Genomic DNA, 18,878 nt, shown 5'->3' with positions numbered 1-18,878 from the left:
AGAATTCAGGTAATACTTGAAGATGACAGATAAGATGACAGAAAAGTTTATTGGAAAAGAAATATGAAATATGGAAGAGAAATTGAAAGAGCATGTGGCATTAATGTATCACGAGAAGATGGTGGTTCAGTGCTTCTCAGCTGTTTTGGGCTGTCTTCAACTGTCTTCCCTATTGCAGAGCTTGAGCTAGGGTTGAATAGTGAAAACTGGATGGCTTTCTGATTGGCATGTTTCTTTTTGGTTTCCTGTAAGGTTCAGACACCAAAGATTTACTGTCCCATTCAATTTCCTCATTTGTTTGTCCTCTGTACTTCCTCATTCTTTTGTACTCTCTTGAACCCATTTGATTGTCAGGCAGGTTTGGTTTATCAGCTTATCTTGCCATCTGCAAGCGGCACAGGCTTTAATTCCCTGATTGTCTACTTTTGGCTACTTTTCTACTGAGCTCATACCAAAAACCTCATTTAAAAAAAAATTATTGTCTATCATCTGATTGTTACAGATAGTCTAGACTGATGATCTTGCTTGATTTCACTGGTACTAGCTCAGATCCCTGACATTTCAACTTAAGATGGTTTGTACTCCCCTGTATGGCCTTTCTGTTGGTTTTAATTCTTCCTATTTGAATGCTTTTCTCTGGAGTTTAGGGATAGGCAATGATAAGGGAGGACAAGTATGTGCTGAAAAGTTGGGCGCAGTACTAAGGGATACTTTGTTGTCCCTTTGTCCAGTAACTGCAGATTCATGTCCTTTCTACATCCTGGTCATAACTACAGAATCTAATTTGACAAAGCTTTTGATCTCTTGATGGGGCACTTCTGTGTCCAAATGATACACTCAGACCTGGTTCTGGACCTTATCCTGGTTTACCTGGTGGTGGGCCCCATGAGAACTTTATGGCTTTCTTGGATTGATTCAACAAATATTTACTAAGCATTTATTATGGTCACATACTGTGCTCAAAATCAGATAAGGGCATTCTAGTCCTGGAGCTCACAAAGCTCACAGAATAAATAGTACAGGAAAGAGGAATTGCACCATAGGTCTACAAAGTGCCACAAAGGATACACATACTATTTATTTTATTTTATTTTTATGCTGGTACTGGGGGTTGAACTCAGGACTCACTTGGCTTTTTTGCTCAAGGCTAGCCCTCTACCACTTGAGCCATAGCTCTGCTTCCAATGTTTTTGGTGGTTCATTGGAGATAAGAGTCTCAATGATTTTTCTGCCAAGGCTGGCTTCAAACTACAATCTTCAAATCTCAGCCTCCATAGTAGCTAGGATTATAGATGTGATCTACCAGCATCCAGCTAATAATAATAATTTTAGAAAGAGGAAATGCCTTGCATGCAATAGGTCCTTGTGGAATAATAATTCTTTGCATGTGAATATACTAGCAGGCTGAAATCTCCTACTCCTAGAACTTATTCTTATCCTTACACTTTTTATTTCTGTGGAATGGAAAAACATGTTTCAACATTTGGTTTTTCAATACAACTAAAGTAAATAATCTCTCACAGTTCTGTAACCCTAAGCAAAGAAACAGTTGCTTTTGCTATGTCCTCACTTGATCCTTAGGTTGTGATGTTCAACTACTACCTGTGTGTGTGTGTGTGTGTGTGTGTGTGTGTGTGTGTGTGTGTGTGTGTGTGTATACACTGGTCTTGGTGTTTGAACTCAGGACCTGGATGCTGTCCCTGAGTTCCCGCCCCCCCTCCCCCCATCAAGACTAGTGAGTGCTCTACCACTTGAGCCTCAACCTTACTCTCAGCTTCTTTTGGTAGTCAGTTAGAGGTCAGATTCTCTTGGTTTGTCCCACCTGGGCTAGGTTTTAATGGTGATCTTCAGATCTTAGCTTATAAGTAGCTAGGATTACAGGCATGAGCCACCAGACTTTTATACATGAGAAAACTGTTTTTAAGGTTTTAAACTTCTTATGTCCTTTATAACTCCAGGGGAGAGATGATAGAAGTGGTAAAAGAAAGCAAAAGTCAGTCAGCTGTGGTGGCACATGCCTGTAATCTTAGCATTCAGGAAACTAAGATCAGTTTGAGTTACATCTGAAGGCCTTATCTCGAAAAAGCAAAAAGCGAAAGTCTTCTCACAGCTGATATCTAAGCTGCCTCTGTATAGTTTGTTTTTTAGGTTGAATGCTGGTTTAAACAGGTATTATTATTACATTTTCCTACATACCCTTCTTTTACTTTTATTTCTCTGTTGAGAAATGCATACACAGTACTGCTTTCTTGGGGCTGTTATGATGATAAGATGACCTAAGGCATGTAAATAAAGCTCCTAGCATGTACCATAAACTTAATAAATTCCCAGTAGTAAACCTGCCATCATTCATATGAGACCATACAGTGAGAGCTCAAAACAATGCTATAAAGACCAGCAAGGAAATTTGGCTTAGTTAAAAATAAATCTCCAAATGTCTGGGCTTCATTATTTGCAAAACCAGTTAAGACCCCTAGTGGCTTAGAGTTTCTAGGGAAATTGAATGAGAAAATGTAGGTTGAAAGTTCCTACTTCAACTCTCTGGCAGAATGACAGTTCTTGTTAGAAGAGGCAGAAGCATCTAGAAGAGGCTGGCCTTGGCCAGAGATCAGTCAGATGCATCCAGGCAGGGCAAGGACCTGGAAAGCACTGGAAGGTTGGGAGGAAGATTTCTAGGAATACAGGTATGTTGGAGTCACTTGGCTACAGGTTTATTACAGGCAGAAGGAAGACAGAAGGGCTTAATCCTAGAGACTAAGATGGGAATCAGGAAAAATGAGAAAAAGGGCAGAATCAAGATTGAAAGGAGAGGAAATCAGGACTGATGAGTGAATGGCTGCTGCTGCACATTACACTTGTTTTCATTGGAAGCCGAAGCAGATGTAGCGTCTGTGGGTGAGGGTGGGAGGAATTGGGGGATGCCAGGCCATTCTAGGCCGTGCCTGTGGTTTAGCTGGTGGGGATATAGGATGGTCAATAGAGACTGGGTGTCAGTGGTAGGAAGACTCAATGAAGCTGTAGACCATTTTCCAACTTTAGACCACAAAGACACTTGTTTATTACTGGGGATCACAGGCCAGATGTATGTCTCGACAAGAAGCACTTGTCTCTGGAAGTTCTCCATTTCCACAGTGTCTTGTTGCTGGGGTGTATATAGCTGGGTTTCTAAGAGAGAAATGTATATCTTCTTCTCTCTTCTACAGTCTGAAAGCAAATGCTGTCTGTGAGTTGGTCTATCTGTATCAATCTAAGTCTTGCTCCCTGAGGGTCTGGAGAAAACAACTTCAGCTCAAAAACATCCCAGGATAGAAAATGGTAATAAACAAAAACACAGCAGGAAATTGGATCAGGATGAGATTTATGAGTCCTGTCTTCATCAACCATTCCAGTGAGGATGGAGAGAGCTGCGGAGGCCAGGCCTGCTAACTAACCTCTTAACCCTGCTATTGTCCTGGGGTGTGGGGGAGGGGAGAGATGATGGACAGGGCTTCCCACAGTGAAAGAGGCCTATGGTTATTGTAGTTCAGCAGGGGAGGTGGGTCATCACTGAACTATTATAAGGAGATCAAACTCATAGCGCAGTCTCAGTGGTAAATCTGACACTCTAATACTTGAGAGAAGTGGATTCTTAATCTGGATGCTAGGATCTTATGCCAAGAGCAGGGCAGTGGGAACATCTTGAGTTCTTCTTTTGTAGTTCTTGTATGTGCCAAATGCCTTCCGTTTTCACAAGGCTTACAAGCTGCCTCACTGCCAAAAAAGAATCAGGGCTCATCCGTCAAGGCAATGCTTGCTTCTAACTGTAGAAAAGGGACCTAGTGGCCCCTTTGTGAGGAGGTGGTGTCTTAGTCCATTTTCCATTGCTATAACAAAATACTTGAGGCCAGGTAATGACTAAAAATGTTTATTTAGCTCACAGTTTTGGAAGTGCTATTACCACCTGGTTGTGCTAAGGCCTTGGCAGATAGCATGACAATGGAGATAGTGTGTGGTGAGACAGGAATGCCAAGTATACGGCAGGGATAGGGCAATGTTGCTCTCTTATAGGAACACCTTCTTGTGGGAATTGACCGTGGTTCTGTGACAGCTATGAGATCCCTGTTAAGGGCTAGGTCCCAATGACTCAATGCTTCTCCTGTTGCCATTGTGTCAGTCACTTTTCATCACGGTGATAAAATACCTGAGGAAACCAACTTAAAAGAGGAAAGATTAATTCTGGCTTAAGATTTCATTCTGTGGTTGTCTGATTCCATTGCTGTGAGCTTGTAATGAAGCAGAGCCTCATGGCAGCAGGAATATGTGATAGAGGAGCTACTCACCTTATGGAAGCTAGAAAGAAGAGAGAGAAAGAGAGTGAGAGTAGAGACAGAAAGAGAGAAGAGATGGAGAGAAAGAAAGAGATAGAGATAAAATATGCCCTTCAAAATTACTACCTGAACTAGGCATTGGTGGCTCATACCTACTCAGGAGGCTGAGATCTGAGGATCATGGTTCAAAGCCAGCCTGGGATGGAAAGCCCATGAAATTCTTGTTCATTTTTTGCTTATGTGGCACTGAGGTATCAAACCCAGGGCCTCATGCATGCTAGAAAAGCACGCTACCACTAAGCCACATTCCCAACCACCCCTTGAAATTCTTATCTGCAAGTAACTACTAAAGCTTGAAATGGTGCTGTGACTCAAAGTGGTGGAGCACTAGCCTTGAGCACAAAAGTTCAGAGTCAGTGCCCAGGCCCTGAGTTCAAGAGCTTCAGGAATCAACACACACAAAACATCACGTACCCCAGTGACTTACTTCCTACAACTAGGCTCTACTTCTAATAGCCCAGTAAGTTATGAAGTTAACACCCTCCTGATCCAATCACCTCTCAAAAGTTCCACCAACTGGGGACCAAGCTTCCAATATGAGAGCCTCCAGGCCATTTTGTATCCAAAATGAAGTTGCATCACAACTTCACTGAAGACTGAGCCTTCAATATATGAATAAGACTCATGAAACCCACGGCAGGTACTAACTTGGAGAACTTTCTACCTAAGTGTTCACAGGTTGATGTGGATCAGTGTTTCTAGAAGTACTCCGTAGATCTTGAACTGTGGTGCACATGAGTGTAAACAGGGTATGTTTTAGAAATTCAGGTTTCTGAATTCTAATTATGATTCTAATAGTCCATGGAAACTCTAGGTAGCTGAGGTTTTATAAGCATCGAGGTGGTTTTGGTGCAGATGGGTTGCTAGTCATGCTTTGAGAAGTGTGGAAACTATGGGCTGCACTTTGGGCTGGGAATCAGAAGGAAGTTCTGGTATTGGCTCTCCCCGTAGTGTACTATGCAGCCTTCGGCAAATCACCTCCCATCTATGGGTCTGATTCCTCTATACATAAGGGGGTTGGGCTAGAACAGCCAATCGCAACACAAGATGCATAATAGGGTCACATGGAAGCCTTGATAAAATGCTGGTACCTGAGCTGAGGCTCTCACGACATTTCAACACACTGGGGTAAATTCTCTGAGACCCCAGGTGACTCCTTGCTGCTGGGATTGAAAACTATCAGGGATGGGGAACACTTTTTCTTCCAAGGGCCCTTTGGATATGTATGGCATCATTTATAGGCTGTACAACATCGGTACTGATAGATGGATATGGGAAGCCCAAAGGAAGCATACCTGTCTATCCATCATGTACCAGATGATTTCAAGGTCCTGATATGAGCTGAGGGCCAGATGTTCCCCACCTTTGTAAGATGATCCATTATTTCTGTCCAATCTCGAATTATTAGGGAGTATAACCCCATATTATTCATGTTTTATTTTTTCACTAATCTCTGTCATGGGAGAAATTTCTAAGTGATACCATTTTGTAAATAAAGACCATCACCTAATTAGTTTCCAAATAAATAAAAGAGAATAAATAAAGCACAAACTTAGATTAAAACCACTTTCACCTTACTGTGATTTTTCTTCTTAACAAAATATCAAAATTGGTTTTATGATAATTGCTACCACTCTGGTCACTTATTCATCTATCCTCTTAATAAATATGCATTTGGTGTCTATGTTAGTTGCCTGAAAAAAATATTATAGTCCATTCGGTGGACCAAATTCTCATCAAGAGCTCATATCTTGAAGAGCCCTGCTGTAAACATTCTCATTTTATTATATCATTCACCCATTACAACAGTCTTCTAAGACAGAGACGGTTGTACTTCCATTTTATGGATATTTTATGGATGGGGAAGCCCAGGTACAAGGAAGTTTTTATATAGTCTTAAGGTCACCATAGCCCATGTAGCTGGGATTCAAATCAGGCCCTGACCTCTTGGTGTGGTCTGGGACAAGGTTGTTCCCTTCCAGAGGCCAGTTTCCTTCTGAGCCTAATGACCTTTGAGTCCCTTGGATCCCTTGTATCTCACAGGTCCACATCTGCTCTCAGGTCCCTCAGGAGGTCCCTGGACTGTATCAAGGAGAGCCTGCGCATATTCATCGACTTGGGGGAGAAAGACAAGGCAGCAGAGGCCTGGCTGGGGGCTGGACGCCTCCATTACCTCATTCAGGAAGATGAGCTAGTGGAGCTGTACCTGCAGGTGTGTGGAGAATTTACCATCTTGGGTATAAAGGAGGTACTTGTGGCCAAAACCTGAGAGGAATAATGTCCAAGTCAGTAGGTTGAGGGTGGGCATTTGGCATTCACAGGAATGGGGAGGAGCTTCTGTATTCTTTTGGAATTTTACTTGCCATCTGGAATGTGCAGGAGTGGATTAACTCCTTGCCTCTCAATTTCAGTCATTTAGAATTTAAGTTTATGGCTTTGCTACATCCATGAACTTTCTGTACCATTATTCATTATTTTCATTTGGTACTTTTTTCCCCCCTTATGCTTGGCTTTACAAGATAGTGTTTGAAATCATTAGCTTGAAGTATTATTGGTCTTTTTTTCTAAGGCAGATTCAAACTAATACTTGACTATTAAAGTGTTGCTAGGCACTAGTGGCTCATGCCTATAATTCTAGATACTCAGGAGGCTGAGATCCAAAGGACAGAGGATAGAATCCAGCCCAAGCCAAAAATTCTAAGAGACTTCATCTCCAAAACAACCAGCAAAAATTTCGGCTGGAGTCATGGATCAAGTGGCAGAGCACTAGCTGAGCAAGTACAAGGTTTTGAGCTCAAACACTGGTACTGGCAAAAACCAACCAAACAAACAAACAAATAAACAAGACACAAAGTGTTTACCTATGTACTGTTAAAAACCACTTTTAGTACCACCCAAAAAGTTCTCTATCTCAGGATGGGAAACTGTCAGATAAAGAATTTCTGCATCTTCTTAGTCCTAGGTGTGTGAGGCCATTCTAGATTTGAGGGGCTTTAGCAGAGGCTCACATCAGAATATCTGGATCTGTTCTTGCCATTCCTGGGGGGCGGGGGGCGGACGCCTTTCACTCTTCCTTTTCCAGCAGTCTCTGTCTCATCCAGGCAGCCATCCAAACAGCCCTGACGTCTGAGGAGCTCTCCCTGGCCCTCAAGCTCCACGAAGAAGCTGGTGACCTCTTTTTCAATGGGACCCGCCACAGGCACCGCGCTGTGGAATATTATCGGGTAAGTCACAATCTGAGAAGTGTGCAGAGCGCACGTGGGCACTGACAGGGGCAGGCCCACACTATGACCCAGATCCTTCTTCCTTTTTCTCTCTGGTTTTCCCCTTACTTTCCTTACTTACCTGCTCTCCTTCTCTTCAATCTAGTCGCTCTTACGCACTTTGAGGCTTGGGAAATAATCTTTCCCATGTAGAAAACCTTAGTAATTATGTCTCTTGCGGGCACAGTACTTTACAGTGTGTAGCACACTTGCACCTTTGCCTGCGTTCCTCATTCCTTCTGGTGCCACTGTGGTAGAAAAGTTTTTGATGGTTCTGGGGATGGAACCCAAGCCCTTTTTCTTGGTGGGCAAGCATTCGACCATTGAGCTATGTAAGAGGTACATGAGTGAACACTAAACCTTTTTGTTATGATTTTATCCAGCATTAATAAAACATACCTGTAAAAATTTAAAATGTATAATACCAGCTCATCAAATCCATGATTTTACAGATTTATTGCAGAAGTTGAGGCAAGAAAATAAGCATTGGCTTATAAAATGCTAATTAAATCAATGTTCAGATATTGAGCAGGTGTGACAATTGTTCATCACAGAATGAAGTTCAGGAAATCTATAGTACTGGATTCTAAAATTTTACTGATTCAGATATTAGCTCAGTTTATTTGTTCAGTTTAGCTACCAGACAAGATCAGGCACTAATATTTGAAGGTAAAGGAAACATATCCCTGTCGACCAAGTGCTTATTTAATCTCTCTCTCTCCTCCTCCCTCCTTCTCTCCCTCCCTTTCCTGACAACACTGGGTCTTGTACTCAGGGCCTTGTGCTGTCTCTTGGAATTTTTGCTAACAGCTGGCTCTCTACCACTTAAACCACCCTTCCAGTCCTGCATTTTTTCAAGTTCCTTAGAAATGGAGTGTCAGGGACTCATGGAATCTCATGCACTTCTCTCCCCAAATTGGCTGCTAACCATGATCCACAGATGTCTCCTGGGCAGCTAGGATTACATGCATGAGCTACTGGCTCCTAGCAAAGTATTTATTTTCATATACACCAGAAAATGATGCTCAGAGATTGGCTGCCTAAAATCCCACCACAATGAAACTAATGGAAAAGACCATTTATTGAGCATTGAATACATTGCGCATGCTTATAGTGATTATAGACACAGCACATGGTCATACATGTACTTAGCCACTGTGTATGTTGACAGTGATTTTAGACACTTCCCATGCTCATAGTGATGTTTCACAGTGCATTCACTCACACATATGTTCCTGACTTGTGAGCATGCTCACATGTGCACGTATTAACTCTGTGTGTGTGGGTGCTCAGGAAGCATTAGAGATACAGTGAATTACTTCATAGGTGACCTAAGGAAGGACCAGCTCCCTTTTCTGCTCTCAGTTGCTTCAATTTTAGGAAGTTGGATGATCTTCAACCTCTGAAATCTGGGAAAAGCACCCAGAACAGAAGAACCAGTTGAGAAAAAGTATATGTGGCTCTCCAGTAGCCAGCCCTGAAGGAAAGGCAATCAGGAAAGGGCAGGCCTCTGAGAGCAGGTGGACTGAGGTCCCTGTGTCTCTCTGTTGTCAGGCTGGGGCTGTTCCTTTGGCAAGGAGGATGAAGGCTGTGAGGACAGAGCTCCGAATCTTCAACAAGCTAACAGAGCTGCAGATCAGCCTTCAGGGCTATGAGAAGGCTTTGGAATTTGCCACGCTGGCTGCCAGGCTGAGTGTAGTCACAGGTAAGTGGTCTTCAATGCACAGTGCATTGGATAGGAAGGGTAAATGCTACTTAAAGCTGGCTAGGAAAGTAGGACACCCACTCAAGCTTCAGGCAACAGGGTCCTAACCCCAAGTCAAACAGTTAGGAGACTATAATTAAGCATATTGCTTAGCTTCTACCTCCTTTTTCCTCATTAGAGAAGCAGGACTACTACTAGCACCCACTCTGAAGTCTACGGCATCCCTACCACATCCTTGGATATATCGCATTGCCTGAGCTGCACTAATTCTTATATAATAGTTACTATTATTTCCTGAGTAAGAGGTAAATGCTATTTCATCCTAAGGGTAGGCAATGCTCCCATTATATAAGGGTTTTGACATGAACTTTTAGTTGTTTGATTATTAGTCACAAGCTTATTTTCCCATGAAATTGAAATGTAAATGAAGGTCAAGTTCCCATTTCTCTAACTCACTACATATTTGAAATAGCTTGCCCTTAAAGGGAAAGCAAGCGAGTGGGAAACAGTTTAAGTTACTGCATAGAACAAAGGTAGAACAAAAAAGAAAAAATAATAACTCGAGTGTTAGTGGTTGAAGGCGAGCAGGTGTGATTAGAGAGTCTTGGTTTGATGCAGGGGGAAATGGAATCTTCTGAGATGGTTCTGGAAGGGACTTCTGGGCATTATCAAGATAATGGAGATGATGCAGGACTTAAATGTGTCTAATTGCACTCAGGAGCTCCCACGTGTTTTTCCTACCTTTAACTTTACTGCAGTAAATCTCATTTGAGCAGATCTGCTCAACACAGGCAAGGCTTCAGGGCCTGGCTCAGCCCTATCTGTGACTGCTCTGTAGCCTGTTGAGCTAAAAGAGGGAGTGTTCAATTTCTATCCATGTGCTTAGCTGTGCTGGAAGTTTTTGAGTTTCCTTTTCTTTGGATTTTTAAAAAATTGGCTTTTTCCCCTTTGAAGCTTAGAAGTGATGTTTTTAGATGATCTCTAACAGCTACCTTGAAAGATACCTCAAAAATAGGATTGGACTGTAAGACTTTGTTTCTTGGCAGGTCACTTGTGATGAAAGACATTAGTTATTAAAATAATAAACACATTTAAGTCTAAAATACCAAACCATGGGCCCATTAGGAACCAAAGACTGAAAGCAGGCTGTAGAAGTAAATAGATCGCTGTAGTACAGGGGGGTGGGAGCTGGTCTTGCCTAGGGAGGGGCTGCTCATTGGTGGAGAGACTACATGGTGAAGGGATTTATTATACAGTTATTTACTATAAGACTTCCTAAGCTGCTCAATCAAGCCAGTCTTGTCACCATATTACATCACAGGATTTAAGGAATTACTGTGCCATCTGCAATGCAGAGAACAATTTCTTCAGGCAATCATCTAAGACCAGCATGCATAGTACTAGTTTATCTCAGCGATCCCTGTGTTTCGTTGGTAGCACTCTTCAAAGGTGAAATTTACATTTTGGGGGGGGGTCAAGATTGTTTTAGGAATGTCTATGTCCTCTGAGAAAATAAGCCTCACAAGGACAGGAGCCTCTTCTGTGCTGTTTACCATGCACCATAAACAGTCCCTGACATCTGGTCTACTACAGGAAGTTTTACAGAGTGAATGTGTGAATGAAGGATACAAAATTCTGGCTATAGGACATCCTCCTCAGTTTTCCTATTCCTAGGAGATCAGAAGCAGAAGCTGGTGGCCTTTCACCGACTGGCTACTGTGTACTACTCTTTGAACATGTACGAGATGGCTGAAGACTGCTACCTGAAAACCCTATCCCTTTGCCCACCATGCATGCAGAGCCCCAAGGAGGCGTTGTACTATGCCAAAGTATATTATCGCCTGGGCCAACTCACCTTCTACCAGCTGAAGGTAAGAGCAAACTTCCCAGCTATGTGAAAGCGACTGCTGAATCACAATTATGCAAGGATGGTAAGGAGTCTTTGGGGTGGAGCTGAGAGGAGGACCAAAGAGCTAAGATGGGAAGTTTGCCCAGATCGAGCAGGGAGTAATTCCATGGAGGATACAATGGCTCTTTCCAGTAAGTCCCATTGGTGACACTAAAGCTGCTCCTTGTTCCTGTGTAATTACTGTGGCCATGGTGCCTATTAACCATACCTGGTACATTGCCCAGTGCCTATGAGTTCCTTTAGGATCTACATAAATACACGAACCCCTCCCACATAGCTTTATAGGCTCCAAAAGCAAAATCAAGGTGAATAGTATTTAACTGTGTGTTCACAAAATGTTATGTCAACTGTAACTCATCTCATGATGATCTAAACCTGTATGCCATCAAAAATGTTAGAGATCATGAGGTGTGGGACTTTGATTGGGAATACATTTAAGTCCTAAGAAGGCCTTAGTATCGGTATTCCTGCTTGCTGGGTGGAATTGAATCTAGGACTTCTTGTTCTTCTGCAGATATGTTCCAGTTCTGACCCTAGAACTGTGTCCACAAGGTTGACTTCTTGTCAGTGGCCCTTAGTCCCCAGCACAATCTTTCATTTCTTAGTACCGTAACTCCCAGCTCTTGCCTATTTAGCCCCCAGGGGACATTCAGGTCAGCTCTGCTCTCCTTTTCTTGTCCAGACTTTGTTTCTGGCCTGAACTGATTATTGACTTATGAGGGTAAATGAAAACCAGACCTCTCTTCTTGAGACTCACCTAAAGAAGCATGTTTCTCATCCTTGAGTGGTGAGGTGAGGGACTCCCTAGCCATCTTTCTGCACTACTGAAACTCCCTAACAGTGACTCAGTGATAAATTATGCATGGTCTGATTGCATCCACCAAGAACAGTAGAGATTGTAACGGGACGAATTCAACTCAACCAACTTCAAGCAGAACAGGTAATTTCTTGGCTTAAGTATCTGGAAAGCCAAGGTACAGTTGGTTTCAGGTAGTTCTGGTTCCTGGTATTCCAACACCATGGAATGTCCCATGTCCTTCTGTATTTCTACTCCATTCTGTTTCTTGGCTTCCTTCCCTTCCAGCTACTGGGAGGCTCCAGTCCATGTGACAAAGGATAGGGGGCCATTTGTTGGGTCACACTGACAGGTCAGGTTTGGGTCATGGACACACCCCTGAAGCATTTGTATCTAGGGCAAGATGTGTGATGACTGGCTGAGGCTGGGTAAGATGCCATCTCTGTGACTGGGAAGGGGGAACACTGTGATTAGCAATCGCACTGGGGCCATAGTGAAGGGGGGGAGCAGCTCCCCTAAGGGACCAGAACTTGGGGACAGGGCATTGGGCAGAGAAAAGCCCTTCCAACCTGTTCCAGAAGTGTTGCTAATGTTGTCTCTTCTTTCCCCTCTGCCATGGGGTTAGGATGCCCATGACGCCACCGAGTACTTCCTGTTGGCCCTGGCAGCTGCAGTCCTGCTGGGTGATGAGGAGCTGCAGGACACCATTAAGAGCAGGCTGGACAACGTCTTCCGGAGCCCTCTGTGGCACAGCCGTCCCTCGGGGTGCTCATCAGAGAGGGCACGGTGGCTGAGTAGTGGGGGCCTGGCCTTCTGAGGAGAACCACCCCGTTTCTGACCAGTTGCCATGGTCAGAGGCTGCCTCCAGTCTCTGGGTTCTTATGTACTAATTGGGAAGACCAACGTCAGCAGCTGGCCCAGCTCACTGAAAGAAAAGGGCTCCTGGGGAGGGGTCAAGGAGCTGACGGTAGAGCTTTGGTGAGAAGTCTGTGTCCAGGTTGGCACTGGGAGACTTTGCACATGATTGTGGCTCTTCTATATCAGTAGTCTCTGAGATATGCTTTTGACCCAATTCTGAAGGAAACGTGAAACTGTGCCCTAGGGAACTTTCCTTCCTTCCCCTAGAGAGAAAATCAGACACTACAGCAGGCAAGCGGGTTGTACCCTCACCAATCTTCTCAGGGAAAGAACTCTCCCTCTGCCAGCGGGGGAGCACATAGTTTCTTTCTTTTCTTTCTTCAAAACCAAAGGGGGTGCCACTCCTCACCCAGAGACTGGCAGGGAACAATTCCAATGGTTCCGGGCTCCACAAACACAGTCTCAGAAAGGCCAGGCTGAACACACAGGCCCTGAGGTGTGATGGGTACCCCATCTCCACCCTACCTCAAAACTGTGCTCCCACATAGCCCCCCCACATCTCTAGGGAAACTTTCCCAAGGCTAAGGCTTGAAAATTGAGTATTGAGAAAGCTATGTCATAAGTTACATGTAAATAGTGTACATCATTAAATATTGACCATTTACATTCACACACACACATCTTGTCTCCTTTCTCATGGGAATAAGCAAGAGGGGAGACTTAAAGAATGGGTTAAATACCAAGCTGTCTTATTGATTTCAGGGTAGCTCCTTTGCAAATCATCTCCATTAGTTGCCGATCACTGCTTCACACATGGTTTTGCTTGAAACAGCATTTATGATGTAGGGTTTCTGTAGGGCAAGGAATCAGGTGTGACTTCACTGGGTCTTCTGGCTGAGGATGGCTCACAGGCCACAATCAAGATGTCCATCAGCTGGATCACACTCATCTTGAGTTCACCTGAAGAAGGATCCATGTCTATGCTCATTCTGAAGGTAATTGTCAGGAGTCAGCCATTGGTACTTGGCCAGAAGCTGCCCATAGCTGCTTGCCATGTGAGCCTCTTCATGGGGCTGTTTACAACATGGCAACAGCTTGCCTCATCCATGAGCAAGCAAGAAAGGTAGATAACAATGAGAAAGAACAAGGTCTCTGTCTTTTTATAACCTAATTGTCTAAGTGACATTCCTTCAGTTTTGCCTAATCTATGTATTATAAGTGAGTCACTAGGATCAGCCCACCAAAGAGGCAAATGGTTACCAAGAATATCAATCCCAGCAGGTGGCAAATGATCGCTTCTTGTTGTATCAGAGTTCTTTGCTAATGGAATTATGAATTCTCTAGGGCATGAACTCAAAGTATGTTCTACTGACTAGCAGCATCAGCATCACCCAAGAGACTGTCTGAAATGTGAAATCTGGGGTCCCATCTCAGACCTTTGAAGCTGAATCTCAGGAGTTCAGACCCCTAGTTCTTGAAAGCAGTGATCCAGGTGATAGGAATGTTCAAGGAACTCTGCTTTAGCAGATGTGCTCAGGTAGTGTGCATAAGATTCACCTGGGACTTTGTTGAACATGAATTGCTTCTAATTCTGGTATGGTATGTCAATGATTTGTCCTAGGGACATGCCTATTTGGTGAACAGTTATAATGTTCCTGAAGTAGCTGCTGCAGCCTGGCTGTAAACTATGTGCACGTATCTGATGACCACTGGCTATCAGTTTCTCTTCCTGATACCTATCAAGGTTAGATTTGACTGACAGACCACTGACCTTCACATCTAGCCTTTTGGGGATGTTGTTTGTCTGCTGGAGTGGAAGGGAGGTACTGAACCACCATTGCATTTTCTAGTCACCAAACTCATCTACATATTAGTGCATATTTTCTCTTAGATGTTTGGTTGGTCGTCAGATGCTCTCTACTCTGGAGTTTCTTCCCCAGAAAAGGCAATTGAATGATTTAATCCACTAGTATGCAAAATAGATGCAGTTTTGCTCCCACAACAAGCTATAAAATCTCCAAAGTGGGAGGAATGTTGTGGTTGAGGCTAGTCAGTCTAATCTCCCATGCACAGTCCTTTCAACAACATTCCTGGGCAATGGTCAGGGCACATGCGTTCCAGAACAGTTACACAGCGTGTATTTGAAGGAGGCTCACTTGGCCCTGGAACCCATGCCACAAATCATTCCCTGTCCGACTTGGGTTACAGATCTTTCCCTTTCCCCACCAACCTTGCATTCTTCCCCGGACAGATTTGACAATGCTGTTTCTATGAAAATATGATTTCCAGAAGGACACCGGGCACCAGGGATGGTATTGTAATGAATGTAATTTCACATTACAGCTTTTCTTACCCCTGCAGCCATATCTTAACCTTGGATCACAAGGAGCTTCAGAAGCACTTAAAACATTATGTCTTCTCACATGCACTTGTAATTGGCCAGATCTTGGTTGTTGCAAATTTACAGATACATATACACACACAAATGTATGTACGTACACCTACACTCATAGATGAAGGGCATTGCATGTATCCACTTTATATATTTTATTGGAAGTTTGGGTTACAATTTTGAGCTGTGCATTTTGATCCACCTATCAATCTAGTGTTCAGATGTACATGTTTAGTATTCTTCCAAAGATAGGGTAGGACTGTGTGTATGTGTGTGTGTATATGCCTGTACTAAGGCTAAAATTCAGGGCCTCGTGTTCTGGCTTGGCTTTTTTGCTCAAGACTGGTGTTCTACCATTTGAATCACACCTCTGCTTCCAGCCTTTTGCTGGCTAAGTGGAGATAAGAGTTTCACAGATTTGTCTGCCCAGGCTGGCTTTGAACCATGATCTTTAGATCTCATCCTCCAGAGCCACCAGTGCTGGCAAGAATATCTTTTCTATGTGAGCAAAACATTGTATTATGTAGTTGCAGTTACTGCATTCTGCACTTATATTGCTTACTGAAACAGTCATTAATTTGAAAATCTCACTTTACAACTGTGGCCCTATTGTGCATTGTTCACATTTATAATCTTAGCTACTCACTAGGCTGAGATCTGAGGATCATGGTTGGAAGCCATACTGGACAGAAAAGTCTGCGAACTCTATCTCCAACAAACCAGCACAAAAACAAGTCAAGGAAAAACAACAAAGCACACAAAACAAAACAAAGAAAAATGTACTGGACTGGAGGTGTGGCTTAGATGGTAGAGTGACAACCATGAATAAAAAAGCTCTTTGAACTAAAGGTCCTGAGTTCAAGCCCTAAGCCAGCATATGAATGAATGAATGAATAAATCAATAAACCAATAAATCAATAAATAAGCAAGCTTAAGTTCTGTCAAGATTTTTCTTCTGTGAGCTAGGCCTAGTAACTCAATATAACTCAATATAAGAGAGCTTACCAAACAAAAACAAAAATAAAAAACTCCACATTTTAGAACAGTAAAAAAAATAAAATAAAAAAGTAAAAAAAAGAGCTTGCGTAGCCTGCATAACCTTGAGTTCCAACCCCAGCAAGACACACATACTCCCCTATGCATGTACAAACACACACACACACACACACACACACACACACACACACACACACAATATAGGCTAACTTTTCCTTGGAACTGTGTTGATAGTTCATTTTTTATTCATGATCACCAGAAAGTGAGTTACGTGGAGATTGGACTTGTCCTTTCTTGAAGTAGGTTTTAGTATACCTGTTTCATAGCTACCAATTGCCCTCTTCATGTTAATTCTCCTCCCTAAGCTTCTGTGGACTGGCGTGGGGAGCTAACTGGCTCTTTGCCTCTAATTTAAACATAAATCAAGTTCAGAATTGCAGCCTTGTGAAAACCTTGTAATGTGCTTTCTTACCTTTCAGATATTGGACTTTTCTACCCAATAGCATGTTCTTTTATCCTTTTTTTATTTGCTTTTCCACTAATTTAAGGTAACTTTATGTTATGTGTGTGTTTTGTAAATATAATCTAATTTATCTGACAGAAGTTTGGCAGGCAATACACCGGGGTGATGGTGTCAGAATGATTGGGGAGCAGACTGCCTGGGGAAGGAAAATGTGGAGTTTGATGTTAAATTGTAGGGTGACTTTGTGCAGTTCATGTAACTTTTATGCACCCCCACATTCCTTTTCTGCAATGGCATTTCCATATGGCATGAGCAGGAGAAGAGTTGGTGTCTGCTATCTGGGAAATGGAAACATAATCTAACCAAACACTCCAATTTCATCCTTTTCTTTTTATAGGTGAGTGAACTGAGAAACATAAAGGTAGCTTTTCTTCCAGTCACATTATTAGCTAATGCAGACACAGTGTGCTTTAGGTGTCCTGACTCAGGGAGAGAATGTGAATGACAGGATTTCTGCCATTCAGGATTCCCATCCCCATGTATGCAAACACACGCCCGTGCTTGTGTGTCTGCATTTAGCGCCACAGACATGACTCAAACAACATTTGCCAAACTTAGAAACCAAGTGAGTTACTAAAGAAAGAAATGGTTTTACTTCTTTACTTATGTAAATTTATTTTAAAATGATGGATTCATAAATATGATAAAGTTGTGTTGCTTTCCATAAACAGAATTGCATCAATAATAGCACATACAATGGAGACCAAACAATGCCTCAAATTCAAGTTGGGTCCTGTTGTTTACCACACACACACCCAGCCTAGGCCTGATCTGGCAATGCTGAACAGAGATATTAGCAAGTATAAGGGATGGCAGAAGATAGACTGGCACCAAGAATGTACTTTTTGAGCAACCAGAGAAATGGAGAAAGCAGTAAAGAGGACAGATCTCCTCCTAGTGAGAGTCAGTGAAGGTTAAAGCATATCTGGGCCTGGTTTCTCATTTCACTCAGTTGCATGAAAAGAAAGCATGTCACTCAATAACATGCTGTGGTAGATGGATAGCATCCACAGCATTATGATAGGAGGCAGTACAAAGTATATGGGTCTTCAGAGGTGGGGACTTGACAAGGCATGTGAGTATGGGTATCAAGAGGGCTTCCTGGAGGAAGTGATGTCTAAGCTGAGTCTTTACTGCAGACCGGGAATCTACCAAGCAAAGGTCCGGGGAGGGGAATGGGTTCAGCAAGATGATCAGAATTAGAAAAGTAGAGAGGGAAGGGGAGAGAAGGGAGGGAGACAGACCGCAGAGACTCTGGGCTTCTCCTTGGGGTAAGACTGAGCCATAGAAGGGCTCTAAGCAAATGAGAGAGAAATGGAGGGATACGTGTTTTAGAAAGAAGCAGCGTGAGAATAGAAAGGATGATGGGAGATGTGTGAAAGCCTGGGTTTTTTATTTAAAAATAAAGGAAGTTAACGCAGTGTTATTTTATTTTTTTCTATTTGCTGGTCTTGGGGCTTGAACTCAGGGCCTGGGTTCTGTCCCTGAGTCTCTTTGTGCTCAAGGCTAGTGCTCTACCACTTGAACCACAGTGCCACTTCCAGCTTTTTCTGAGTAGTTTAATAGAGATAAAAATCTGACTGACTTTTCTGCTCAGGTTAGCTTTGAATCTTGGTCCTCAGATCTCAGCTTCCTGAGTAGGATTACAGGTGTGAGCCTACAGGTGCCTAGCTTATTGCATTATATTCTTTTTTTTTCTTTTTGTCAGTCGTGAGGCTTGAACTGTTTGCCTGGGTATTGTCCCTGCGCAATTCAGCTCAAGGTGAGCACTCTACCAGTTGAACCACAGCACCACTTGCAGTTTTCTGGTGGTTAACTGGAGATAAGAGGCTCACAGGCTTTCCTGCCTGGACTAGCTTTGAACCACCATCCTCAGATCTCAGCCTCCTGAGTAGCTAGGATTACCAACATGAGCCACCAGCGCCCCGCTGATGACTTCTCCCATCAGTCTATTTTGAAGTGAAATGGTGAACTTTTTCTCATATTACGTTTGATCAGTCATGATGCAACTCATTTTTCTTTCCTGCAAGTAAGCATTAGGTTAAGAAGTGCAGCTCACCTCCCAGTTG

The 18,878-nt window shown here is 43.0% G+C and overlaps 1 protein-coding gene across 4 annotated transcripts in view; it reads left to right on the top strand.

The window, feature by feature from the left end:
* Sh3tc2 (SH3 domain and tetratricopeptide repeats 2) overlaps positions 1 to 18,334 on the top strand; it is a 68,394-nt gene extending 50,060 nt beyond the window's left edge. The window contains exons 13-17 of one of the 4 annotated variants that reach the window (XM_070036354.1): positions 6,429 to 6,579; positions 7,469 to 7,591; positions 9,185 to 9,335; positions 11,010 to 11,206; positions 12,666 to 18,334. In XM_070036354.1, coding sequence (XP_069892455.1) covers positions 6,429 to 6,579; positions 7,469 to 7,591; positions 9,185 to 9,335; positions 11,010 to 11,206; positions 12,666 to 12,857 — 814 coding nt within the window. In that variant the 3' untranslated portion in view covers positions 12,858 to 18,334. Of the gene's footprint in view, positions 1 to 6,410; positions 6,580 to 7,449; positions 7,592 to 9,184; positions 9,336 to 11,009; positions 11,207 to 12,665 lie in introns of those variants that run through there. The other 3 variants (XM_070036353.1, XM_070036352.1, XM_070036355.1) reach the window with 3 other exon arrangements.
* Positions 18,335 to 18,878: the final 544 nt, after the last annotated feature.

The sequence above is a fragment of the Dipodomys merriami genome, unplaced genomic scaffold (genome assembly GCF_024711535.1).
Source record: "Dipodomys merriami isolate MVZ:Mamm:240054 unplaced genomic scaffold, mDipMer1.0.p SCAF_27, whole genome shotgun sequence".
NCBI lineage: Eukaryota > Metazoa > Chordata > Mammalia > Rodentia > Heteromyidae > Dipodomys > Dipodomys merriami.
Note: the sequence above shows the minus strand (reverse complement) of the source record. Positions and strands in the feature narration are given on the sequence as shown.